Source organism: Salminus brasiliensis, chromosome 23, assembly GCF_030463535.1.
Source record: "Salminus brasiliensis chromosome 23, fSalBra1.hap2, whole genome shotgun sequence".
Taxonomy (NCBI): domain Eukaryota; kingdom Metazoa; phylum Chordata; class Actinopteri; order Characiformes; family Bryconidae; genus Salminus; species Salminus brasiliensis.
The window spans coordinates 6,760,826-6,788,787 of NC_132900.1; the positions used below are offsets into that span (position 1 = coordinate 6,760,826).

Genomic DNA, 27,962 nt, shown 5'->3' on the forward strand with positions numbered 1-27,962 from the left:
ATGCATCTCAGACCACTTCCTGAAGAGAAGTTTTAGTAATCCGATTTGTATCTGGTTTAAATGCGGTGCGTTTACACTTGCATTCTGATGTGGCTCGGCCTTATCCAGGTATTATCCTGATACTCAAGACACATGAAGCGGCCAGGTCTGTTTTGAATTCATTGTTTGTGTTTTGTTCATTTACATGTGAACCTACATGTAAGCAGTTTATCCACACCCACTCACGTTAAGGTTATCAGGAACCATTTCAGCTCAGACAGCTTTTTAAATGAGGGATGATACAGAGAAGTTAGGAAATTGTCGTGTATATAATGAATGATGACTGTTTTTGCCACATAAAAGGTAGAGGCGTGCACATCAACCGTAATAACAACAACAACAAACATGCACTCCTCGTCTATTTTAGTAAAACCCCCACCTTGTGACTCAACCTTGCTGGTGGACAATTACACAGTGATGTTTGGGTTAGTCATCCTGTATCCCTTCATTAGTGGTTAGTTTATGACCACAGAGTCTTAACTGGACATTTTTAGCTGGTTGACCACTCTCTCCCTAGCAGTGACATCAGATATGCAAAATCCTTGTATCTCCAAAATAGCTTTTAATGGATGCTAATGTGCTAATTGCTTATGAGCAGTTCATATCAATATCAAGAGCATATTATCAGTGTAAATAACTTTACAGCCAATCCCACCATCCTCTGCTGTGAGAACTTTCGCAGGCCATAGTTTTAGCATTATAGTATATAGTATAGTAGTATAGCATTTATTTTTTTTATTGAAGGAACAGATATATACACAAAGTAAGAAGGCAATATAGACTAAAGTGTACAATGTCTGAGAATGATGCTCTAACCACAATTTGGTGTATATAATAATAATAAAAATAATAATAATAATAATAATATAATACTTTACAAGAGCTTTTTACAAGTGAAACAACTGCTAACATGGCCAGGTCAGGATGTTCTAGCAAGTGAGAGCGGACCACAAGATGTGTAAATAACTCCAACAATCCTAAAATGTCTTCACAGGACCTGCAGGTAGCTCTTGTCACAGGTGATGTCAAAGTACTGCATCTACCATCAGAACGAGACTTGACTTTTTAATGGCTGCAAGGAGGAAACCCTTGCTGTCAAATATAAACATCGAGGCAAGACCCTTTACTCTTTGAGCAAATAACCTGTTATCTCTACATTGTCTTGCCAAAAAACACACAGCTGTTGTTTCGGTAGGCTATGGTGGCTGTAATGGTCCAGCATTACAGTACTGTGTGGTTTTGGACGCGGCCTTCCTCCACTTGGCTCCTCGCTGGTCGGTAAGCCATGGCCGGCGAGGCCGTGACGTCACCGACGCCAGCGGAAGATTCCTCCTTCCTAAAATTAAGATGGCGACGTTGACCAGGAAGTGAGATAAACAACCGTGCCGAGAAAATAAAGGAGAATAATGGCGTAAAGACTGCGGTTCAGCCCCACCGAGAAACGCCGTAAGAAGAGACGCGAGTGGCAGAGGGAGAATGGCGGGGAAATGAGTTCGGAGCGCGCGCGGTAAGCGTTCTTCTCAGCTGCGCGAGCGAGAGGTGTCGCTCGAGCGAATGTCGTTAGCGACCAAGCTAACGAGTAACTAGCAGTAGTAGCAGCAGCAGCAGCAGCTAGCCGGACAAACAATAGATTTCGGCCTTGCTGCCTCATTAACCGTCTCGGTTAACGGTGATAACTAGCTACGGTTAGTATAATACGAACTGAAATATAGCGGGGACGTTACTGTGGTAATATGTAGTTTATAACCGTGTTAATATTGCGCGGAAGTCCGTAGTTAAGTTGTAATAACGCTCTGACTGAAGACATTCGTTAAGGATTTAGCTAGACCTGAGCTGCTTCATAGCTAACTTAGCCTTTTAATGCTAGCAGCCACTGGAGAACGAGCAAGTAGCTGAGTTGGTTACATTTAACTTAGCTAGCTAGATAGCTAGTGCTAGCTAGCTCCCTGTCTCCAGACTTCTACTTCGATAGCTAGCTTACTCGCCAGCTACTTGGTCTGACATGCTTCAACTTTGTGATGAAGTCAGACGTAGATATATGCATTATTATAAAAGTAGCTAGCTGTTATTTCTTTTGACACATTCAAAAGTACTTTCTGTACTTTATTTGTACTTGTCACTTTATCACTTTCTGCTTATCATTGTTATTATTTACTAACTATATCTAATTTGTCATTATTTTATGTAGCTATATCTGTATTTAAGTAAGGTTTTTCCTTTTTGTCTGCTCATTTATCATAATACTATTTCACTGTCTGTCTAGCTTAAACATGGTCTAACTCTCAGCCAGCTCTTACTCTCATGAAGCTGTTTTTTGTCCTGAGAACCATTCTGCCGTGTAGGTATTTGTCAAGACAAGAGCTCAGCTGTATCTGGTTTCACATCAGTACAATCATTTTTACAATGTAAAACTGCTGCGGACAGTTTCCGTTGATGACATCTCTCTTTCTTTCTCTTTATGTGTTTTTCCCTTTTCCCTCTCCTTAGAGATGGCTGGAAAATGATGAAACCTATTGCTCCCGTTGAAATGTTGGCTGGGTTGGTCACTATGCTGCTGCACAGAGCCTGATGCCCATTCTTGCCACATCTGCTGTCATGGACACGGAGGACTTCCTGCACTCAGAGGGCCCTCAGCTGGGGAGTCCCAAGTACAGTGTGCCCAGTCCTCCACTCCCCAACTCCATGGAGGTATAACAGACACACATCATATGTGGAGTGCAGTACGGTATTTCAGTTGCAGTATTGCATGCCCCAGCAATGAATGGCCTTATGCACAGTGAACTTTAGTTCTGGACTATTAATTTTTGTCTTGTGACAGTAGAAATGTGGCTAGAAAGTCTGTTATGACTGTTAGGAGTATATTTATATGCATACCAGTGGTTTAGTATCAGTCTAACCGAGACTGATCGTCTAACTAAACCATAATTCGGTAAACACATGCAGCCTAGGCTAATATTGGACTATTCTAGGAGTCATGACTATCAGTCATTGGACTGTTCAGAGATATGAACTCTATCATTGGTCCACGACTCACACACAGGGTTTTTACTAGTAACCTGTGTGATGGGCATTAAAACAAAGGTCCTGTTTCAATACTGTTTTTAAAATGCCCTGGCAAACTTCCTCTCACTGCTCAAAAACAAGCAGCCACTTACAGCACAAGGGGAAGCAGAAATAACAAGGTATTTTTCATTTGTATTACAATGTGATTTAAATTCTTAACACAGGTCACAAAAGGCAAAAGGGATGCACTTTTGTGAAAAGGAAGAGACCCTTCACATATTACATATATTGTCAAATAAACATATTCATACACCAATTGGCCATAACATTAGTACCGGGGAAGGGGAAAATATTGATTATCTTCAGTTATAGAGGTATCTGTCAGGGGATGGGATATATTTGACAGTTTTTGAAGGTAATGTGTTGGAAGCAGGAAAAATGTGCATGCATAAGGCTCTGAGCCACTTTACAAAGGGCCATATTGTGATGGGTAGACAACTGGGTCAGAGGTTCTCTAAAACATCAGGCAGGTCTTGTGGAGGTTTTCTGGTATGCAGTGGTCTAAGAAAGGACAGCTGGTGAACCAGCGACAGGATCATGGTCACTAAAGACTCATTGATGTGATCGGTGGATGCCCCACATCACAACAAAGGACATCCTGCTAACATCTTGATGCCATATACCACAGGATAGGTCTTGTGGAGTCTATGCCTTGAATGTTAAGATCTGGCTAGGCGGCATGAGAGGAACTTGCTCAGTAACAAGTGTTAATGTTATGGTCAATTGGTGGATATTTAAAGTGAAGGATAAAGAAAATTGAGTCTTTTAAACCCCCAGAATTCATGTGAAGAAAACATGCATGCATTATAAAGCGGGTGTTAACTGTTGTAAAGTCGAGACTATGGTGTGCATGCAATATGGACTAGTCTTTATACAGCTATTGTGAATGTCTAGGTTCAGTCCAGTTTCTTATTGCGTGCTTTGTAAACTTGACTATTGTCTCCCTTACTTTCTTTGTTTTTTCTCTTTCTCTTCTCTCTCTGTTCCTTTTTGTCTTTTCTCTGTTAGATGTTGTAATTACCTTCAGCTGCTATTTATGCTTTGAATGGACTATCCACATCCTCCAGTAAAGAGTTATGGCACCACTGTGCTTGTCATGGTAACCTTAAGTGGTGACTTCCCTTACTTTGTGGAGTTTGTCGGAGGTTTCTTGGTGCAGCAGATTAGAAGAGATCGAGTGGCCATTGTAAACATTTGTGATCATGTGTAAACATCATAGATTGAGCGCTCTGCGTATATGTGGCAGGGATGATATGGTCCGGGGTATTGCCTTGTCATGTCACAATATGCTATCTCTGTTGTATAACTCCATTCCCAAAGAGTTTCTGAAAAATGTGATGTTTGTTTCCTTTTCCTCTCCAGAGTCAGCTGTTTTCTGCTAACTTGTGGCAGTCTTTCTCCCAGCAGCCACAGTACAACCAGCACTATCCTATGCAACAATCTGGGAGGTGAGTGATTGCTAAACACTATTCTCACTCTTTTTCTCTGTTTTTCATTTTCTCTCTCCGACATCAGGCAGATTTAAGATAAGCCTCCCATGCAGGCCAAAAAAATAGAAGCTGAAAGATTAAAGTTGAAGAATTAAACATACACTTTATCATAATCACAAACTACAAGTCATTATCAAGCTCTACTTGATTTTTAAGGGTTATGGGATACAAAATATTGTACAGAATAAGGTCAGAATGAGTCATTGTGGTACAACAATGCAGGTTGTGGTGTTCAGCCTTCATAGAGATTGCCTACTGAACATGCACAGACATGCATATAATTACACACTTCTGTCTGACATGGATCTTTTGTTCGAAGGCTCCATTCTTGCTGGGACGTTATGTGTAGATGAACTGGGGCATTTCCAGTATTTACATGCGTTCCGCATGGACTCTTAACGACGTCTTATCATTCTTGGCTAAGCTGCAAAGCTTCCACAATATACATAGATTGGTCAAAATATATAAGGCCACCGGACTAACATGCCAATTGTAAAATACCTTTGAAAGTGTCCTGTGGCAGCTGGCATCAAGATGTTAGCACGTCCCATAGGTGAATGGAACGTTTTATGGTCCAGTCCAGATCCATAGTAGGCACTATTGACAGTGGACAGGGATTAGCTTGGTCATTCTGAATTTGGCTCTTTTAGAGTTGCTGAGGTCTTTATGCCTGATAATTTCTCCTGCATCCAACTTGTCAAGTATGAGAACTGACTGTTCAATTACTGTCTAACAAACGTCAGGCCTTCACATGTGCTGCTGTTAAAGGATTATCAGCGTTTTGACACTGTGATTATGCCACGTTGATCTTAATATTTTGGCTCATCGGTGTACATTCAGCAAACCTGTGTTTACAACATTTTTGCCACTGAAGCAAAACAATTAGACAATGACGTTATTAACTGTTTTTATTAGCATAAGGCCCTCTGACTGTTCCAGTCCAGATGGAAATGAAATCACAGAGAAGGCCCTGTTAAAGAGAGAATTACCCCAGGACTCCATATGTAAATGTAATCCTGTCCAAATAGGGATTTTGACTTTTGTGGTCTTATGAATCAAAGATGCTTTTTGTTGTTGTTTTCGCGTTATTGGATTTCAGGTCAACTAACTGCATTGTCAGGGCCTAATTGAGTGACAAAATTAGATTTTTTTTGTTTTGTATGGACACTGATGTCATGTTAATGGGGAAAACAAAATATTAGATTTTTAGTCTATTTAGCAAGGCTCTGTAAATGAAAAGGCACAGACACTCAAAAAGGAAACCAGTGTAGGTCACATAATATGTCAACCACAGGCCTATTTTACTCTTGGGTTGAATCTTCTTTGTTGCCTTGAAGTCAGTTATCTACTATGAAGTCACAATGTTTTGTCATTTAAAAAATATCCTGCACCAGTTTAGCTTATAGCAATGTGTGAAAGCTTGTAGCAATGTGACCAGTCGTGTCAAATTAGTCAGGTGATCTAGAATCGTTTTTAACACCATGCGTTATACTTTGTTTAGAACCGTATCTGGTTCTGATGAGCGAAGTTTGCATTGGTTTTATTTAATTTCTCTGCATGCTGCTTTCAGGCAGTACCAGCCTAGCTCTGCATCTGTGGATGTGTTCAGCAACATGGATTTCTCTGACCTCTCATCAGGCAGGAATGGAGACTTTGCGCAGGTAAGTTTGTATGATCCCACTCACTCCTTAGTCTTTGCCTCAGAGGGCCCGCCCACACATGTACACTGACTGATGTACATTGCAAGTAGGCCATAGTTACCAAAGTCTTAACCAGTTGCACTCTCACTATCTGTCCACACGAATGTATGTGGTTTTTGCTGACCATATATCGGTCCGATGAGAAACAAGCTTTTACTATGCTGAGTGCATGATCATGCACATCTTGACAACAGTGAGCCTTTGAGAGCTATATATAATATACAAATACTTCTTCGGTGTTATCAATGTTTCTTTTTCTTTTGGCTTGCCAGACTACACTTGACTCAGTGCCCTTAGCCACCTTTTGGCTCCTCATGCAACCTACTTTGTTACTGGTCAATACAGTGTCCCACAAAACCATTGTATCTTGGAAATGACAACGTTTAATGGCTACATTTAAAATGGCTCAAGACTATATGAATATGAACTATATTTATTCGGTTTAAACTTTCAACTTTATTCGTGAAGCTACATCCACAGCTCCAGTTCACTGATACTCAGAAACCTCTAGATTGATGTTCAGGTTGTGGCAGTTAAAATACATAAGCTACATATTCATATTTATAGAAAGGAAATATTTATATAAAAATAAGTAATATCTGTAGGTATTCACTTATAGTTGTAAGGACAATAACATTGTTTTTTCACTAATATATTTTGTTTTCAGTGAGGTTGGATACAGAACATGCTATGATTATTGTTAAGAAAAACTTTTCCAGCCCATGATAAATGTTAATGTGACAAAGCATGTAAAAGCTACCATACTTGGGTCAATGATTACAGAAAAAAAGACTTATTATATTGACTGACATAACCCAATGGATCATGCCTAATATGACTAAGGACAAGAACTACCAAGTCACAGAAGGTAAATTTGTAATTTGAATATTATTGGGTGGGTCAGGAAGAGCCTTCAATATTGTTTTTGTGAGGTTGGTTTTGGAAAAAAAAACTGTCAAGACTTTCACTTTCGTTCTGAGATCAGTCTCATTTTAAATGTCATGCATAGTAAAATTATTCTTTTTCATTTTTTGGTATTGTGTTTTTGGTATCGTGGGTAGAACATTTCATTCACAATTTAAAATTTATTTTAAATAATTATTGCATTTAATAAGTAACTTGGTCAGAGTGGATATTCTCGAGTACTCATTTTGTTTATCTCTCAGTTTCTGTTGAGCTTGAATTTTCAAATTTAGACTAATTCCACAGCATTTGAGATGGGCCTGACAGGTTTTCAGATCGGTCAGATAACTTTGAGAAGTGCAATTTCCTGTTAATCACCCTCTCACCTTCAAAGGTGTTTTTTTTTTTTTCCTCTCTCTCTTTTTTTTATGGCTGCTTAGAGTGCTGTACGATCCGTTAGTAGCAAGCTGTTTCTATTTTAGAAACCTGTTGGGTAAATGTGTTGCATGGCTAGTCATATATTTAAATAAATTGTTGTTTTTTGAAAATGTTATTATTTATTTGGTAGTGATGTACGCATTTTATTGGGACAAAGTTGAGCTTATGTGGATGCAAGAGTAAAGTGTTATTTTAGCTGTGGGTTGGCTGAAAGGATTTTGTGGCTTTGTAGCAGAGTTGCACTTTCCACAAACCTGTTTGGCAAAGCACGTACGCTTTTCAGGTTTCGTGATCACTGCTGTACAAAGAAAGTACAGTAAAGTAAAGTTTTCCGTAAGGTTTTAAATAAAAACCAAATAACATTTGTTATTTTAATTTTAGATCTTGGAATACGGAAGCATGGTTTCAATAATTAAATAATTACAAATGACAATTGGTTGCCATTGGTTTATTTATATAAATGTTCCAACTTCACATCCTTAGTTGAAACACCCATGTTCACTATTACTTATTACATAAATGTCTGATGTGATGGGTCAGGATAGATGATAAACCTCACACTTTCTGTGCTTTTACCTTTTTGTGGGTGCACCGATTGGCTGAATTAGCCTGTAATATGTAGGAGATAGGGGAAGGATAAGGGGACTGTTATTAACTTTTTTGTTGATAGTGCAGTAAGTATGTTCATGTAGATGGGGCTTTTTGTGAGTTATTGTAAATAACTTTTTCAAATGACTAAAATTACAAGAAAAGTTTAACATTCTGTTAAAACCATGTGAAGTACAGCACTGTGTGCTAAGTTGCTAGTAATTGGGCAGTCGACTTCTTTGTGTGATCTGTTTTGTTAAACCAGTTTTTAAACAAACCTTTTATAACTGAGAGGCCATCTTTATGGAAATCTTTATGTCCAAACCTTCATTTAGAGAAACTGCCTCGTTACATCATGTCAGAGGCACAAAAAGTGTCTTCTAAAGCTGTGGTCGATTCTTAATAAAGCACATACGGTAAAATTGGGGTCTGACTGCCAGTAATCTTGGTCACACTCCAACAAAAGCATCATTTCCTGAAAGGAGACCCACCCCCTACCCTCTCTCTCTCTCTCTCTCTCTCACACACACACAACTTGTCCCTCATACACACGAAAAAAAACACAGGCAGTTCTAATAATCTGGGAGTTTCCTTTCGAATCTCTTACCTGTAGTTCCATGTGTGGTATCAGATTAGTACTGATATACCAGGATACCGAATAATTGATTTTTTTCTGTATAGATGCAATGCAGTGTTATGCATAGCCGAGGCCTCAGCAATAAATGGCAGTAATTGGATTGTTGGTATTTAATCAGGTCTTTCTAGCTGCTGTGTTTAAGTTATGCAGTCATGCATCATTTTCCTTATTTGAGTTAAATTCCTGTCGGGACGCGCTGTGTAATGCCTAGGTTGCACTTTTGGATCAAATACTTTGCAGAGGTGGGACGTCCACTACCTAAGGTACTCTTCAGTTTATCATTTCAGTTGCTTTATTACTTCATTGCTTACAGGATGCCTTATGTCTTATGTTAAAGCATGATTGAAGATAGAAACTACCAAAAATCTCCTCTTTCTTGCAGAGAAAAGGCTGTAGTTTCAGTTCTCAGTTGTTAGTAGAGTAACGTGATAAACTGTTGTAGGGCAACTTTTATCAGCTTTAAATACCTGGCTTGGTTCTAGTGTACTTATGTGGTAATTACTTTTAGATATAAATTGTGTGTTTTTATGAAGTCAGCACTGAGCATCATTTCTTGTTCTTGGGGACACTAATCAGTTTAAATGAATGAATGTGTTTTTACAGAGAAAACCAGTGACCATTTGTCATTTGATCATGACAAATCCAGAAGTCTTTTGTGAGAGCTCTCATTGTACCCAGCCTGTTTACATAAGTTTAGTTTCTATTGGTTCTGTTCATGGTGACTAATTGCCATATCCCAGTAACTATGTGTAGCTGCAAACATTCTGATCTTGATGTTCACTTCTTTTGTTTCTTTTTAATGTGTTTATTGTATGCTTTTTAATTTTATTACAGACCTCTCTGCTCAGTCAGAACTTCATACCTATCAGGCAATCTGAATTTGCTGTTATTTGCCCAGATTCTCTTTTGTCCCTGCCACCTCTAGTCAACCTCTCTTGCACATATGAAATGTATGCTATTGAAAGTCTAGCTGTCAGAAATGAAGCCTTTTCTCTCCAATCTATGTCATAATCTGCAGGCACACAGGGGTCATTTATGCAATGCGAAAATGTGAGCTCAAGTAGTTTTCTTAAGCCTTTAACACCTGCGAATTGTAGCTTAGGGTGACTTATAGCAAAAAGGAAGTGTATTCCATTAACATGACTCTGTGAGAGGGATTGCTGCTAATGTCACGCTGGCAGGATGCCTTATCTCCTCCACACAGAGCCATCTCCAGTTCGGTTTAGTTTCAGGGACCACATCACTGTCTAATCACATAGCCCTTTTTCTTACCCTTTAAATAATACAGCAGGATTGATTAACATTTATAGAGTGCAGTACAGTCTGATTATAATGTTGATTTGTGTGTTTTCTTTTGGTCTACAGTCTGTGCTAAACTGTCGGTCTTCCTAATTTCAGGAGATTTTAAGAAATTTTACTGGTGCACCTGATGGAAAAGTATGCACTGATATAGATCAGACACAATAACAGATCATTAACATAATCTTGTGATCAATACAGAAGATGGTAACCAATGACTATTTGAAGGTTCACGCTACATAATTACACATCTTCTATGTGTGGGTTACTGGCGTTATTAGTATTCTCAGTTTGTGTGAGCTGAAAAGAATGGAACTTCCCACCAATAATGACTAACCATGTGTCAGTGCAAGCAAGGGATAAAATGAGGTAGAGTTATGATTATTGTAATTCCAAAATTGGGGGCAATAATTACATTACATTACATTTTCCATTTGTACCCATATTCTTTATTGTACAATTACACTAATAAGAAAAAAATGGTATGGTTCTCTAACTCATTTCATAGTTTTTATATTTCATTATAATAGTCTCAATGTAAAAGTTTATTTTGCACCTTTTTTATTTAAGAGGATGTTCTACTGTACAGGAGTCCCCCTTAGTAGCTGGGCCCATAACTGGTTAATGTAGTTCCCTCGAGCAATAAAGTGATTAGAGAATGTGAATAGAGCTGCCAAAAATTCCAGGAACAGGAATCACCCCTTAACAGAATTACAGCAAATACTTTGGATGGCAGCCATGCCTGAAACCATCTGTCACGTCTGTATTTACTTTGCATGAACAAACAGTTGCATTATCACATTACATATCTATGGCAAAGGATGTTTTGTTCCAGATGTATTCCAGATTTTCATTTTACTCATTCTTATTCTTAGTCTTCAGCGCTTCCCAAATGTGGGTAACTATTACAGGAATTTTAAGGAGGCTTGATGCTTGGAATAATATTCACATTGACGGATAATTCCGCCCATACACCAGTAATTGTCAGCGGTATTAGATTTGACCGGTTTCAAATCCATATTTAAAGACTGCACTTGGACTAACTAAAACAGTATGTAGTATGTATAAAGGATGTACCAGAGGGATCTGGGTATGTTTAAATGAACCAGTTATTGGCAGTCTTAATCCCATTCCCCTCTTTTACTGCTGCACTACTCTGTTCTAACTCCTTGTCCTCTGGCATTCTCTTGGTTCGGTTTATGAACATTCACACTGCTGCAGGCTGTGAATAGATTTTTTTATTAGATAGAAGCCACCTTCTCTAGATATGGGAATGTTCAAGCTTGGGTGGAAATACACTGCTACCACACCTTTCAGTCTTAAATTGTTGATGGTTAAAAAAACAAAACTGTCGGACACACTGTTTTACTTTTCTAGTCTTGAACCACCATAATGTGTGTAGAGAAAAATGGAATCATAGTGCATTGAATATAAAATGGTTCACGTAAGTGCATGTGATTTCTGCACATATTAAAATTGAATGATATCACAGTTAAAGTAACTGGCCATCAAATGATCAGGGAGGTCAATCAAATTTTAATGTTACCGAGCTAACTGCAAAATGGATAAAAAATGTTTCATCTGTTATTAATAGTCTGTTCAAAAATACTTTTAATGCAGTAGTAATTCTAATTACAGTGAACTCAACTTTACATCTCTTTTTTCTCCCTCTTCATTACAGGATCTATCGTGTATAGATGAATTGTCCAACACATCTCTCTTCTCCTCTCCCCCTGATTCTCTGTCTGAGTATGCTGATCCTGCTGGTTTTGACCTCAGCAGTCTGGCCCACATAACCAGTCAGGGCTCCACCTCAACGCCAGCATTGTGGGAAACACCTGGGCACAGTCAAAGAGAGGTAAACACAAATGCACAAACACTGGACAACCTACATATTAAGACTATATGTACACCTTATAGTCAGATCTCGCACACAAACCTCTGTACCAAAGAGTGGGTCTACACCTAGATACAAACAGGGGTAGGTACACATAGACAGACACTAGTTGCCAAAAACATACCTGATGAGGAATTGAATTTACAAAAAAGTGCTTGAACTTGACAGAGAAGATTATGAACTTGTGAGCTAGTTTTTTTAAGTTTTCCACCAGTTCTCTGTACGTTTCTCTAGGTGTTTTTGTCCATGTTGAACCCTGAACATAGAAATTCATGCCAGAAAACTTAGTCAAACCTTGTCAGAAATCTTTAATCATTAACGGTTTTGTGAATATGTTCTGGCTGTACAGTCTGTCAAAATCTTTTTACACATTTGGTGTTTCACAGCTTCGTCACCATTTCATCTGCTAAACAGTGTGGAGGATTGTTATTAGATCAGATCAAAGATCCTGTGATAATTTTTTAAGTTAAAAATTTATATTGTTAGTTTTAATAAACTAGTGACACTTCATTCTTGATTCTTGTAGTTACCTGTAGCTAACTTTTTAAACTACAACCCTTATTTATTCACTAATGACAAATTCTAAAACATGACAATCCATTTAAGTGTTTGTTTTCTTGGAACCCTTTAAACTACAAACAAAATCAGAAGATTAAATTATTTATTTTATTTGAGTAAAAGATCAGCATGTTTTGGCTGGATTTTAAGGACCTGCTCTATGTTTTGGGATGGCAAATCAGCAGATGGATTTAATAAACCAATATAATTAAAGCTATAGTCCTGTATGATTATGTGAATACCCTGTCCCACTGATTAAGAATCTTAGCTAAACACAATTGCATTGAGGACTGTGGTCATAGTCTGGGCCTAAGTATGAGCTAAATCACAGCAATGCCACATTCTACTGGCACTAATTTAATAATTGAAAGGCTAGGATCCAGTCCATTTTTTTGTCTGTCAGTCATCATTAATTTTCATGTATTTTGTGTGTTTTTGTGTTTTCTGTGTCATCCATTTCCCATCAGTTGGTCCCATCAGTTCCTCACTTGAACAAGTTTTCAGGTTTGAGCAATCTGGACGAAATCAATGCCATCCTGAGCAACCCACCTTTGGCAGGATATAAGGTAGTTTAGAGCCCTTCATTTTGCTTTGCCATTCGTTTCATCACATCTTTGATCTTCAGGGTTTACATGTCAGATTACTAGAAATCTTTCCTCTTCTTTTTCTTGATGTTCATTCCCTCTCTCCTACCGTGATGTGTTTTGTGTAGCTGCCTGAAGTCGTTCAGCCTCCACCTGAGGAGGAAGAGGAGGCAGATGAGGAAGAGGCAGAAGAACTCGGTCACATGGACACATATGCTGAATACAAGCCATCCAAATGTACGAACACACACCATTCTTCCTGTCATGCTGAATGCATGATAAAATGCTAAAACAGCCAGACACACTGGGCAGATTAAGCTCTTAAGTGTATGTATATAAGCACTATTGTACTTTTGCTATTGAAACACTGCTCCTATGTAGCTACAAATAATAGCAAAGTGAAGCACTTGTCTAAGGTACATGCATACCTACACTACTGCAGATGTCAGTCACTTTCTTTTTTTTAAGATGGTTCACATTCACAATAAATATTGCATGCACATGCTTATCTTATATCATGTATGTTGCTGTATGTTTGCAGCAACCATTGGAATCTCTCACCCAGACATTGTGGTAGAGACCAGCACTCTCTCCAGCGTCCCTCCTCCGGATGTCACATACACTCTTTCCATCCCAAACAGCACCATTCAAACTGGTCTACTGTCTGCCCTACAGCTTGAGGCCATCATTTATGCCTGCCAGGTATACAGATTAATCAGGGCAAAATATAAACCCACAATGCTTTAAGTGCAACAATTATTGTAAACTATGTATATTTTCCTTAGCCAAATACCTGCAGAAATGGAATTTTTGTAATATGTATTTATATTTATCTATGAGATTAGAATGTCTAGCTGTTTCTTATGCCCAATTGCTTTACAGCTTTCTGTGCAATCAGACTGTGCAACAAAGAGTTGCACAACACTTAACTGGGGTTTCTTTTTGGCCACTTAGCAACATGAGGTGATCCTGCAGAACAACCAAAGGGCAGGTTTTCTGATTGGGGATGGAGCTGGTGTTGGAAAGGGCCGTACCGTTGCCGGGATCATACTGGAGAACTACTTAAAGGGAAGAAAACGAGCCCTATGGTAAGCCAGGAATTTGGGATTTATGGCCTCATTGTGAAGAAGAAATGTTCTGATGCTCATTTTTCACCAGGAAAGTATCACTTGTAGTTGTAGACAGTGATCAACTTGTACAGTTATGTTCCACATCAGAATCTAGTAGACAAAGGTTTTAGGGGTGGTGTTGTGCATTGAATTGGAATGCATCTTTTTCTAAAGGTTAAAAACTGTGGTCCTTATAGTATTAATTGATTGGTTCTTATACATTGACATGTCCATGGGTGGTTGGGGGGGTGTCTTTGGACTTTATACATAAAAATGTTGATAATTTATTTCCTCTTATCTTTCAGGTTCAGTGTTTCTAATGATCTAAAGTATGATGCAGAAAGAGACCTCAAGGACATAGAGGCCCCCAATATCCCTGTTTTTGCTTTAAACAAGGTGTGGTGATGTTATGAATTATAATTAAAAAAGACTTGTTTTGCATATGTAATGTTCTTAGACACTGTATCTGTAGTCTTTGGTTTGTTTTAAAGACTGTTATTTATGGATGTTCCAGTGCATTCTCTTTGTACCTTATACAAAGTAACTTGGTATTTGTGTTTGTGTCAGATTAAGTATGGAGACACAGCTACCTCAGAGGGTGTCCTATTTGCCACATACTCAGCGCTGATTGGGGAGAGTCAGGCAGGGGGACAACACCGCACCAGACTCAAACAGATACTGGACTGGTGTAAACCTGAATTTGATGGAGTTGTATCCTTTGCTGCAGTGCCTCTGGCTAGTAATGCCCACTTCTAAGCATGTGATATATCATGTATTTATTATTTAAATATGTTTTGGTTTAGGTCCTTGCATAAACTGTGGTTTTCTGGATCCCACTGCATGTATGCATATGTGTTTGTTAATAGATTTTAAGAACTAGAACCCCTGGTGCATAGTACATGTTTGCTTCTGTAGCAAAAATGCCCTAGTCATGCTTGAGTAATGCTTTTGCCTTGACATATGACCCTGTCAGATTGTGTTCGATGAATGCCATAAAGCCAAAAATGCAACGTCCACTAAGATGGGCAAAGCTGTACTGGACCTGCAGAACAAGTTGCCCTTGGCCAGAGTGGTCTACGCTAGTGCCACAGGTTTGTAGGGAGAGAGTCATTTTGTCTCCACAATACAGACATACACACACAGCTCATTACATAATTCAATAAAAGTAAATAATACAGAAACCCATTATTCGTACAACTCCTCTCTTCTTTTTAAGTGGATGTTGTGATAGATGCTTAATGTATGTTTTATTTGACATCTCTGCATTGTTCTTCAGGTGCCTCTGAGCCAAAGAACATGATCTATATGAGTCGGTTGGGGATTTGGGGAGAGGGAACACCCTTCAAGACATTTGAGGACTTCCTGCATGCCATTGAGAAGAGGTAAGTCTTATCAGACATCTATTCCATGACTTCCTGAAGAGCTCACTAATTGGGATATGCTGAATTGCAGCAATTGCATGTGTAAGTAATGGGAAATGATTATCTGATTATCATTTTAAGCTTTGTATGAATTAACAGCTATGTCTGCTTACCTCTTACAGGGGTGTTGGTGCAATGGAGATAGTTGCCATGGATATGAAAGTCAGTGGCATGTACATAGCCCGGCAGCTTAGCTTTTCTGGCGTCTCGTTCCGGATCGAGGAAATCACACTGGATGAAGAGTTCAAGGTGGTCTACAACAAGGCTGCCCGTCTGGTAAGACACTTTCAGAAAACACAGAGTTTAAGTTGCATTATTGTATACTGAACACGCTTGACTGATATTACTGTATTACTTCTTTAAACTTTCAGTGTGGCTATGCTTTGACATGACTGTCATACAGTGAGCTGACTGCATGTACTAGAAAAGGCTGCAGTGGTTAATGACCCAAATGTGTGAATTGTCGTAAGAAAAGCACTTTTCAGTCTGTATAATCAAAATGCCTGCATGTCACCATGCCATTACGGTACTTTTCCGCCACATGATAGATGGTCCGCTCCAGTCCACCTGAAATTTTCTGCTCAAGCGCAGAATGGCATAACTAGAGAAGACATTAATTAAACATTCCAGTGCATTTAAGCCTGGGGCATATGATTTCAACCATTGATTTTGGGCTCAACCTGTGATTTTGTGCTCACATAATGTCACATGAATATAGGTGTATTTGCAGTTATTACACTTCTTTTAAGATATTTCAGTAGCAGGGTTAAGTAGCTGACACTTAAATGGCCCCGTAATGAGTCATACAGTGAACTGGTTGCATGTACTAGAAAAGTTGCAGTTGGTAATGGTGCAAAAGCTTGAATTTGGCAGGAGAAAAAAACAAATGGGACCCCTTGTGACACTGTAAAACTGTACTGCATTTACTGCAGTTTCAGTCCCTGCTGTTTCCCTACTTTATTTTTTCTTCCTTCTTTGATTTTGATAAGATATCTTGTCATCATTAGTTACTCATGCCAATCTATGTGTGAAAAAGTTAAATAATGAAACGGTGAGTAGACTGATTTTGGACAGGTTTTTTAAAGCTTACTATTGTGGGTACGTTAAGAATTGTCCTTAGGCAGTATTTATGTTTGGTTACAATGTTCTGGCCCAAGAAAAGCTGCAATGTGAAATAACCTTTCCTGTTCGTTTTGGCCAGTATGAGCTAATCCATGCATTCCTCTATGCTTTGTCTCAGTGGGCCGAGGCTCTGGAGGTGTTTACCAGAGCAGCGGACATGCTGGGACTGGTATCACGCAAGTCCCTCTGGGGACAGTTCTGGTCCTCTCATCAGCGCTTCTTCAAATACCTCTGCATTGCCGCCAAAGTGCGCCGCCTGGTGGAGCTCGCCCAGGCTGAAATGAATCGGGGCAAGGTGAGACAAAGTGTCTTCTGTCTTAATTGTTTTTGTTGATAAAAAGTACTTTTATGACGTGGTCAGCTAAATTTCCATAAAGCTGGAGCCATCAATGTCTGTGCAGGTGAAATGGTACATTTGACTGTTTTTGCCACGGGTTTAAGATTAGTATTTAAATTAGTTTAATGAGCTCCTCAGCATATGTAGTGTCTCTACAGCATTCATATATTTATGAATATGTCTTGTAACACTCTACTGTCTGTGTGTAGTGTATTGTGATTGGATTGCAGTCTACTGGTGAGGCCCGTACTCGAGAGGTTCTGGATGAAAATGATGGACACCTGGACCGATTTGTTTCTGCCGCTGAGTGAGTGACTTTACATCCTGATGCTCAGTTCATAACCTGAGATTAGATTAGCTTGAAGTTTCCTTTTTGCTCCTTAGTCTACCTTTGTCTCTGTTGCATCATGTTCTTCTTTGGAACACTTGGCAGATACTTGCTTTATGATCCAGGCCCGTGAACTAGTAGTAGTGAACTGGTACAATGGCAGGCTCTTGTACTCACTGTCTAGCATTGGTTTCCGCTTTTTTGGTTTGAACAGGTTAAAATTATGCTTACAAGACTAACAATGAATGGGTGACGTGTTTGATTAGCCATCAGCCCAATGGGCATGAACTTGAGTGGGGCGCTGGTCTTGTCTGATGCAAACTGTGACCCATGTGAAGTTGGGATTACAAAACAAGACATTTAAGATCATCAAATTATAAAAGTTTGTATTCAGTGTAAGAAACCCCTCTATCTGGTGGATCCATCAGTCAGTCAATGTTCATTTCAGGCTGGCTCTCATTTTTGAACTGAAGTGTTTTCAGGAGCTCTTTGTAATATGAGCCTATTCTGCCAGGCACCTAACTGGTCATTACATGTCTTGGCAGAACAGCTGCTAAAAACAATTATCATTTGATAAGCACCATGCAGTCCATATAATCAAAATGCATGTGTGTCACCATGCTATTACAGAACCTTTCTGCCACATGATAGATGGTCAGATCTAGTCCACCTGATATTTCTGCACAACCACAGAATGGCATAATTAGGGAAAATATTAAACATTCCAGTGCATTTCAGCCTGGGACATGAAGACATGTCTTTTTCAGTGGTGAGGTTAAGTAGATGACATTTAAATGCCCCTATAATTATCTTCTCTTATTTATGTGTATATATAATATGTATGTGTGTGTGTGTGTGTGTATATGTATGTGTGTGTGTGTGTGTGTGTGTGTGTGTGTATATATATATATATATATATATATATATATATATATATATATATATATATACGCACAGAGTGAAGTTTGTGTTGGTGTAGTTTCTCCATGCCAGACTAGCGTGCTTTCATCTCCAAACTAGCATATGTTACTGTAAATAAACACCACAGTGTTTGTCTTCTTAACTTGATGTGAGTGGACCGTGTGGTTTAGTGATTATCTAAATGAGAGAGATTGATTATGGTGTTTGCCTTCAGGGGTGTGTTCCAGTCTCTGGTTCAGAAGCACTTTCCATTAGAGAAGCCGAAGAAAGAAAAGACCGCAGGGAATAAAAGAAAACGTGAGTGAATCTATGCTACTCATTAAAATTTAATTGAATAAAATATCAGGTATTTAGACTCTTCATTTGCTGGACACTGTATTTATCAAATGAATTAAGATATATTGACCCTAGACATGCTTGAATCTGTCATACAGAATAGTTTCTTTTTGGAATTTGTAGGAAAGCCCAGAGGTCGGCCTCCCAAATTTCTGAAGCACTGCGTGGAGGTGGGAGGGGTAATTAAGATCAGCGATGACTCTGATTCGGACTCTGAGGACATGGACAGTGACTCAAACTCCTCCCCCGAGTCACTGCAGGACAATGACGATGTCATCTTTGTCAACCACATCAATGGGCCTACTGGTAGGTGGCTCAGAGAGTCTGATTTGGGGAGGGGGCTAAGCAAGTACAATAAAAACCTATGCTTTTTGGGAATGTACCACCTCTGCATGGTAAAATAAGTAAGGGCTTTATCACCACATTTAAAGCCAAGTCATACCAAGAGTCACTTCATTTCTGCTGTCAAATTGCAGCTTATCCCATCTGTCTGTTACAGGCATCTGTGCATTAAAACCTAGTGTTTCAGTATGTCTTGATTTCAGCTCTAGCGTGCTTATTAAATCTGAGGGTAATTTCTAGTCTAGACTGTTAAATCACATGGGAGCTATTCAGCTCTCTTCCCATCTCTCTCAAGTCAGCCTGTTGAGAAGTGTCTGTGTGTGTCTGTGTGTGTCTGTGTGTGTCTGTGTGTGTCTGTGTGTGTCTGTGTGACTTTTTTTCCTTCTGCCCTTAGTGAAACTGGAAGAACTGAAGCAAGGGCTGTTGAGTAAGATAGCAGAGCTGGGGAGGGAGCTTCCTCTTAACACACTGGATGAACTGATCGATAGATTTGGAGGGCCAGAGAGAGTATCTGAGGTGAAGATTGCAAAACTAATGAATGATATAACAATTGTAGTTGTATCAAAATACAATTGTGGTTTAAAGACCAGAAGTGTTGTCATGTGTATGTCCTCAGTGTATAATTAATGAGATTCCATGTTCTCGAAAACTATGTAAATGAAGTGTTTGTGTGTGTTTGTGTGTGTGTGTTTGTGTGTGTGTGTGTGTGTGTGTGTGTGTGTGTGTGTAGATGACTGGACGTAAGGGAAGAGTGGTGCGAAGGCCAGATAGTAGAGTGCAGTATGAATCACGGGCGGAACAGGGGCTCACCATTGACCACGTTAATGTCAAAGAGAAGGAGCGCTTCATGGGAGGAGAGAAGGTGAGGACACTGCTACTGGCAACAGAAAACTCACTCACAGTATTAAGTATCTTTACTGCTGCTGATTTATGCCTTTTTTGTTGTGTGTCTCAAAACATATACTTAAATCCCTTCCCTTATACATAAATCATCTCCCTCTGACACATTCTGTTCTTTCTGTTACTTTTGTTCTTTCTCTCTCAGCTGGTAGCAATCATCTCAGAAGCGGCAAGTTCAGGGATCTCTCTGCAGGCGGATAAACGAGTGCAGAATCAGAGGAGGAGGGTGCACATGACCCTGGAACTGCCTTGGAGTGCTGACCGTGCCATTCAGCAGTTCGGTATGTGTGAGAGATTGCTGACGGGTTGTGATTTTTTTCTTTTTTCTTTCCAGTGTTTGAATGTTGAAAAAAAAAATGCTATATGATATCAACTAAAGTGCATTTGTTATCTGTTTTTGCCTCTGTAGGTCGCACTCATCGTTCTAATCAGGTGACCGCTCCAGAGTATATATTCCTGATCTCTGAGCTGGCAGGAGAGAGACGTTTCGCATCCATTGTGGCCAAGCGTCTGGAGAGCTTGGTATTGATGCACAACCACCATTTTTTAAAAAAGCTGAAGTATAATTATGAACCAGACTTATTCACAGATGTATCTTTCCCCATCAGGGAGCCCTGACACATGGTGACAGACGAGCCACAGAGTCCAGAGACCTGAGCAAATACAACTTTGAAAACAAAGTAGGTGCTCACATGTGGATAAGGCTTGATACTGGTAACAAATCAAATAATAGAATGTGTAGAAATATCTCTCTTGTGGCAGTGTGTTGTATCATCTTAAGGTGACAAAATCTCTTTCCTATATTAAAGTTTGTTTTCTGTTAAGAATTTGTTAACTTTTCACTTATATCACCAAATCATGGTGATGTTTGAACCTTTACATAACACTGTGGCTTGACCAATGTAAATGACGATTTACAGCCAATGTTTGTTCGAAAAAATTTAATTTGCAGAGCTTTCTCCTTTTCTAAAATGTAGTCGATTAGCCAATGCATATTTATTGCCTAAAATTTGCTTCTTTAGTTTTGCAATGTAATTGAACCAAAGCTCTAATTTGTGTTAGTGAACTGCATGGTTCAAGACACACTTTGCCTTTACAGTGTTGGGTTGGTAAAAAATCTAAAGTGGATCTTCCAATGTGGTTTCTTGCTCTGTATAGTAGGCCATGTAAGAAACCATATAAATAATTTTTCTGATTACATTGCAACTTGATGATTCTGGAAAGTTCGGGAAATTTGAATATTGCCAGAGCCATAACAGATGTAAAATACTGCTGAAACAAATGTATTTGAATGTGTCATCAGTTTGTCTTTCCTACATTTCTTAGTATGGCACCAAAGCTTTGGACAAGATTACTAAATCCATATTGGGTCACATTGAAAACAAAGTCCCTGCACCTAAAGGATACCCAGGGGGTGAAGCAAGATTCTTCGCAGGTTAGGACCTCTTTTAAATCAAACCTATATAGTCTGTATAATTACAGTGTTGTTTAAAGTGACATAATAAATATATTATCTTTATGTAGCAGTTTATAGCTAGTAAACTTAATCATGTGTGTTTTCTTCCAGAAATGAAGAAAGGCATGATAGATGTGGGTATTTTCTGTAAGGAGCCACGCTTTGGACTCAACACAGAGAAAGGTAAAGATTTGGTCACTCAGTTCCTTTTGCCTCACAGGGCATTCTTGTTGGGGTCCTTTAGGGAGCTACCAATTTTAGAATGTGATATTATGTCAAAAAAGGAAGCTCTGTAGACAGGAGTGTTAAATTTTTTAATGCATCATTGTTGGATTAAACTTAAGAATATAGTAATGTAGTTCAGTTTGTCCTTTCTGCATTTATATTTGTGTGGATTGATGCTGCCAGAGTACATCTGATTGATTTACCCCAAAGCACTTGTTGATCTAGCTTAATTGTGGTGACACACTTGCTTTTTTTTGTCCTGTATCCCAGACTGCACTATTACAAAGTTCCTGAACCGGATTCTAGGCCTAGAGGTGCACAAGCAGAACTCACTCTTCCAATACTTCACTGACAACTTTGACTACTTAATTGATAAAGACAAGAAAGAAGGGAGATATGACATGGGCATCCTTGGTAAGTGGCTTTGATCTGAGCTTTGTAAATTCTGCATGGGGAATCTATCTATTCTTCAGATCTCACACATTCACACCATATTGTGAGGTCATTCAAACCGCTTAAAGGATATAGTACTGTGATGCTGGATCTGTGCGTATTCGCAGCAGTGTTTTCCACCTTCTATCTAAAGAGGGGACACCTCTACATTGCACACTCCCCTTCAGCGCTTACAACTCATTAGCTCACAGTCATACCCTTTTGAATCAGGTGAATGAATACACCGGAGAACAAAACATTGGGAAAGCTCATGTGTTTGTGTTTGAGACTTTCTTCCTTACACTGTCAAAATTCAGTGCATGTGTATAGGAAGTGTTTTGTTGAGCTGTCTGCTTTTGTTATCAGATTTGGCTCCAGGTAATGACGAGATCCACGAGGAAGAAGAGGAAGTGTTTCTGACCCCTGGAAACCCCCAGGAGGGCCAGGTCATCCTCTATAAGGTACATACAGCCCACATACTTCATAATGACTATTAGAGACAGTTGAAATGTCAGAATGTTTGTGATTCTCTGCTGCTACAGCTCATATGTTTTGTCTTGCTTATTTTTTTTTCTTTTCAGATCAGTGTAGATCGCGGGATGCCTTGGGATGAGGCCTGCAGGAAAGCAGAGACACTGACAAAGGAACATGAGGGCTTTTACCTCTCTCACAAGGTACACTTAGTCATTTTACATTAATAAGTGTTACTATTTTCTCCTTTAAATGCCACTTAGTGCTGGCTAGTAGTTCTTTGTTGAATACCAGACAACTTTGATTATTATTGATTATTATTATTTTGTAAGTATGTGTTTGTATATTTCTGTCTGTTTGTGTCCCCAGCTACGTGGGAGCCAGCCATGTGTGCTGCTGGCAGAGCAAGGCAGAGGCCGTAATCTCATTCTGTACAAGCCCAACATCGGCAGACAAGCACATCCCGAGAACCTGGACAACTTGCAGCTACGCTACCGCAAGGTCAGTAGTGAGCCAGATATCCGCATTCACAAGTACCAACTGTGCAATCTCTATGGAACATCTAGTTCCTAGCTACTTTTATCAGAGCTGTAGTTTCATGCTGTTTCTCATTCTGGACTTTCCTGAAAGAAAATCAGAACTATTTAAAGGTGGATTCAAAATGATAACTCTGTAATCCTCTTAATGATCTTGAAAACAAAAAAACAGTTGTAAGGATTTTAATTGATTTCCAGGCTCAGATGCAAGTGATTTACTTATTTACCAAATTTGGTCTGCATAGTTGTGCAGGGAATTTGCCATATTGTGCTGAAATGGCTTTTTAGGACCAGAACTCATTTGTATTAAGTGTAAAATGATTAATGAGGCTAATTAATAATAAATAAGTGATTTGTTAAAGTCTTGCTTAAGCTGACTTTTAACAGTTGGGGCATGCAGCAGATCTGTGATTGCACAGTGACACCTAGTGGTGGTTTCAGGACAGCACTGCAAATTATTAGCAAGATTCAAGTGTTGAACCTCTCTCTGATTTGTGCCGCTGTAGGTGACACCAGATGAAGCCAAGGATTGCTGGGAGAATCAGTTTGTGTTCTCTTTCAAGAAATGCAGCCATGCTAACTGGTGAGTGGCAAAATGCTGTTTGTATGAATAACCATTACTCTTATTCCATTTAAAATTGGTCAGGAGTGCATACCACTCCACACCGCTGTGTTAATGGATGTGTTTGTTGTATAACTAAATATAAGCAGGTGGACTGTGAGAGAAGAACTACACAGGTACCTCTCTGAGGTCTTTATCTGTAGAGAATGTTGTGTTTAGGTAGGCCCAAGAATGTTGACATTTGACAGGCATATGACGTTTTGTGTGTGCGTGTGTATGTAGGAAGGGCAAGTGTAAGCAGGTGGAACAAGGACAGGAGTGCTGGCTGGGCATGCGTCTGCGGCAGTATCACATGCTTTGTGGAGCTTTGCTGAGAGTGTGGAAGCGAGTCGCAGATGTCATCTCTGATGTTACAAACTCCAGCATCCTGCAGATTGTGCGCCTCAAAACCAAGCAGAACAGCAAGCAAGTTGGTAAGTATTAAAAACATGATGGCCCGCTGTTCAGATTTTGTTTAGGGCTGCTAATGATTATTTATATTTATATAAGTTATATATACAAATATACAAAGTTATGTCAAGTATTCAACCATATGAGAGAGACATATACTCCCTATTACTTAGTCAAGCAACTCTAATAGTAAGCTTGAAAAATTTCAGATTTGTTCAGTGGAGATTACTGTTGGTTCTGTGCCAGTTGTGCGGTGGTAAAGTTGTACTAAATGTGTCTTAGGTATAAAGATCCCGGAGAACTGTGTGGAACGAGTTCGCAGTGAGCTCTCGCAGATGGATGCAGAGGTGAAGCGAGCCCGGAAAGAAAAGCAGCTTGCGCAAGAGAAACGCATGCAGGAGCAGCGTGCCCGTCAGATTCTCCTCAGACTGGAGCAGCGGAAGCTTCTGCTCAGCTGCAAAACCTTTGACCACCGTAACCTCCCGCCCTACCCTGGCACCCACCCAGGCCAAACCATACCACCAAAGAGCAAGGGTGTGGAAGAGGTGCTAGACCTCACACTCAGCCCCTGTCCTTCCCCTGAACCCAAAGCCAATGGGTCAAAAGTAGGTTCTGTTCTGAATGGAACAGTGGGGGTAAATGGTGGCTTTGGGATGCAAAGAGGAGGAGGGGGTGCGGGAGGAATGAAGATTCCTGAGACGTTTCACCTGGAAGAACTGATATCTCAGGAGCAGCAAAGGGACATGCAAGCTCCTTTACAGCACAGCATGACCCAAATTCATCCAAGCCCCTCGGTGGCTCACAACGGCTTCCTTGCTCTCAAGCAGCAGCTGAAGAGCAACCCGCAGACTGTCCACACACTGAAACAGCAACACACAGCGCTGGGGGTGCTCCAGCAGAGCAGGGCACATGCATCCAGTGTGTTTAGCCCGCAAGACTCCAGTCAGGTAGCAGCTCGGTTTAACACGCAGATGCTTCGACTCCAGAACAACGAGAACAAGCCGCTTGTGCAGCTAAAGCCTCATACTAACGCGTTAACCAACCACACAATACCCAGACACCAGCTACAGCAGCATACGGATTCCATGCCACGTACATCTCTCTCCCTTTTCTCCTCTCCTTTACAGCAGGGTAGTCATCAACATGCAACAATGCACACACACACGCCCAGCTTACGCACACACATGCTCGAAAGACAGATGTCTGCTAACAAACACACACCACAGTCACTGAAATCATGTCCACAGCCGCAGCAGGCGATCAGCAGCCAGTCTGTTCTAGACAGTTCTGCAGCTTCACAGGGCGACTTTGACTTTGACTTTGATTCGCCCATTCACGCTCCACCCCTTCCATATACGTTCTCCTCTTCAGCACCTCCAGCTCCGCCCTCTTCTTCCCAATCGTTCTCTTGCTCCTCCCCCAGCACAATGTCTCTCTTCTCGTCTGCCCTCCCATCGTCTTCGCTCTCAGACTCCATCTCCTCTTCCTCCCTATTTGTGCCCTCATCTGAGCGCTCTCCCCTTCAGTTAGTCAATGGCCATTGCAGCATGGACGCCCTGGACGCCCACGAGGCCCTGGACCTCATGACCTGTGGAACATCCGCTGACCGTCGCCAGTCCGTTATTCAGTACAAACCTCCGGACTGGGACAGCTAGTGGTCACTTAAGAGTGCCTGTGAATTTACAACACCACTGTACACGCACAATAAGTGTCTGTTCTCGTTTTGAAGGGGTGTCTAGCTTCAGCCCTGAAAGGGCCATGGGCCTGCAGGTCGTATTGGACACTGCAGTTAGGCACTCCTGGCTTATTGTGATCTCAGCCTGTCTAGCTGAGGTGTTTTACTCTGGGCGTTCAGAAGTTAAAAGTTTTGTTTTGTTTTTTTTTTCCCTTCTTCAGTCAGCCTCCACCCAGTCAGTCATGTTTGTGTGATTGTTTTTCTCCAAAGGTGTTTTGGTCAAAAGTGTTTTTATTCATTCAGTAAAGATGTGGTCCATTAACTAGGGATGCTTGACAAAAGCTGTAAGCTGTACAGCTTTGTAATCCTTGTAGTTCAGTTGAAGCTGGGGTTGTCCAGCATGGTCTGCTATAAGGGAATCTGCCTGGCTTCTTTTTGCTCTACATCCCTCACACGGTCTGTTTCTGAGTTTAAACTGATTCGAAAATACACTTTCAGAGTCTAATGTACACTAGTAAAGATGTTCTGTTTTGAGGTTGGAACATTGTTCGTTTATTTATTAACACAGCATCTTTAGTCATTTGCTCTTGGCTTTTGTCGCTGGTTACTGTGGGGAATTGCATAAGACCTGGAAGGAATGCCTTGAAGTTCAATCAGTGCCTTCATATTTTTGAGATGCAGTCTTTTAAACTGGTTTGAATGAGTGTGTGTGTGTGTGTGTGTGTATATGTGCATATATAGATCTATATATAAACATATAAATCTATAGTATTTGATAGAGATTAGTGATATTTATTATTATGACCAGCATATTGCACCCTCTGGGGGCTCACTGACCGATTTGAAAACTGCTGTTTTACCTGTTAACCCCCCGCCCCCCGTCCCCCATGGGCCTGATTAGAGGGAAAGAATGGTTCATGAAATCTAGGCTATGAAAATAAAGCTAAATCCTTTAGCCAGAGGCTAATGAAGTTCTTTAGTTGCTTTACTGCTTGTTTCTTTTTGTACTTTCTCAGGTATAGTAAAAACTCATTACTGTCCAGACCAATTATTATTATTATTACTATTATTATTATTATTATTATTTAACTAAAATAACCAGGCTGAACCTATTACAAGGTTTTGACAGTTAAACTACTGGACCTCGTGCTAAACCCTGTTTCCTTTATTCAGAGGGAGCGTAACACTTAGCAATAAAGATAAAACTGCCCCTCAAACAAGAGGATTAATCTACAGCTTGATTAGGGTTCCTGTTAGGCATTTTTTGTTTTGTTTCAATATTTTTCAGAAGAATATTATATTTAAAAAAAAAAAAAAAAAAAAAAAAAAAAGTTTCAAAGAGGTTCGTCTGTTATGAGGTCAACATATTGTTGTATAGGTGGAATGGAAACAATTTATTGTCTTTGATGTTAATGTTGCTGTTGATGTTTGTATTATTGTTATTATAACTATAATTATTGTTATTTATATCCATGGGACATTTTAGTAGTGGGTAGTCTTGGTTATATTCCTGTTTGGTAGTTTAACTTGTCAGGGTCTGTTTTTTGTTGCCTCCTTTGTTTTGTTTTGGTCTTTTTTCCCAAATTCCCAAATGCAGATCTAGTCAAAAGCCTATTTTAACCTGCCACCAAATCTCTATTGCACTGCCTTCCACTGCTGTCCACCTCCAACGTGTTATTTATGTCTGTATATCAGTCACCCTTCACACTAAGTCAACGTACGTGTAATCCCGCTTACTGGGCTTTTGCCGTAAAACCCGGTGACACCAAAGTTTTTCCTCATTACAAAATGAACACTTTGATAATAAATACAAAACTTTTATTATTAAATCTGCTACTGATTGTATGTATGTATGTATGTAGTATTATTATTATTATTATTATTATTAATAATATTGTTGGTTCCAGTTAAAATTATTTTAAGCACTTTTACTTTGGGCTTCTTTATTCTATCTGAATATTTATGATTTAGATGGATCTGTACATAATGTAAACAACTGTGCCTTTTGACTGGTTCTGAACGTTTTCTACATCATAACAGAAGGAATATATTGTACTGCAATATTAATTTTGTTAACAAACAAAATAAAAGTTTAAAGAGTTTGTTGAAATGGCCTCTTGGCTATAGCATTTCATATAGCTCT

General features: G+C 39.7%; 1 protein-coding gene across 2 annotated transcripts; it reads left to right on the forward strand.

The window, feature by feature from the left end:
- The first annotated feature begins 1,386 nt into the window (after nucleotides 1-1,386).
- Nucleotides 1,387-27,929, forward strand: sbno2a (strawberry notch homolog 2a). 2 transcript variants are annotated; one of them, XM_072668566.1, is made up of 32 exons: nucleotides 1,387-1,546; nucleotides 2,527-2,727; nucleotides 4,465-4,550; nucleotides 6,163-6,253; nucleotides 11,839-12,015; nucleotides 13,080-13,178; nucleotides 13,325-13,433; nucleotides 13,738-13,898; nucleotides 14,151-14,284; nucleotides 14,611-14,701; nucleotides 14,873-15,016; nucleotides 15,279-15,396; nucleotides 15,582-15,687; nucleotides 15,849-16,002; nucleotides 16,967-17,143; nucleotides 17,395-17,492; nucleotides 18,649-18,731; nucleotides 18,894-19,076; nucleotides 19,507-19,628; nucleotides 19,843-19,974; nucleotides 20,158-20,293; nucleotides 20,422-20,534; nucleotides 20,621-20,692; nucleotides 21,339-21,447; nucleotides 21,580-21,651; nucleotides 21,964-22,107; nucleotides 22,492-22,586; nucleotides 22,707-22,799; nucleotides 22,966-23,097; nucleotides 23,639-23,715; nucleotides 23,977-24,167; nucleotides 24,427-27,929. In XM_072668566.1, the coding sequence occupies exons 2-32, from the start codon at nucleotides 2,608-2,610 to the stop codon at nucleotides 25,797-25,799; spliced, it is 4,992 nt and encodes a 1,663-aa protein (XP_072524667.1). In that variant the 5' UTR covers nucleotides 1,387-1,546; nucleotides 2,527-2,607; the 3' UTR covers nucleotides 25,800-27,929. The 2 variants fall into 2 exon arrangements, with proteins under 2 accessions (XP_072524667.1, XP_072524668.1); XM_072668567.1 differs by lacking the exon at nucleotides 13,080-13,178.
- The last annotated feature ends 33 nt before the right edge of the window (nucleotides 27,930-27,962 follow it).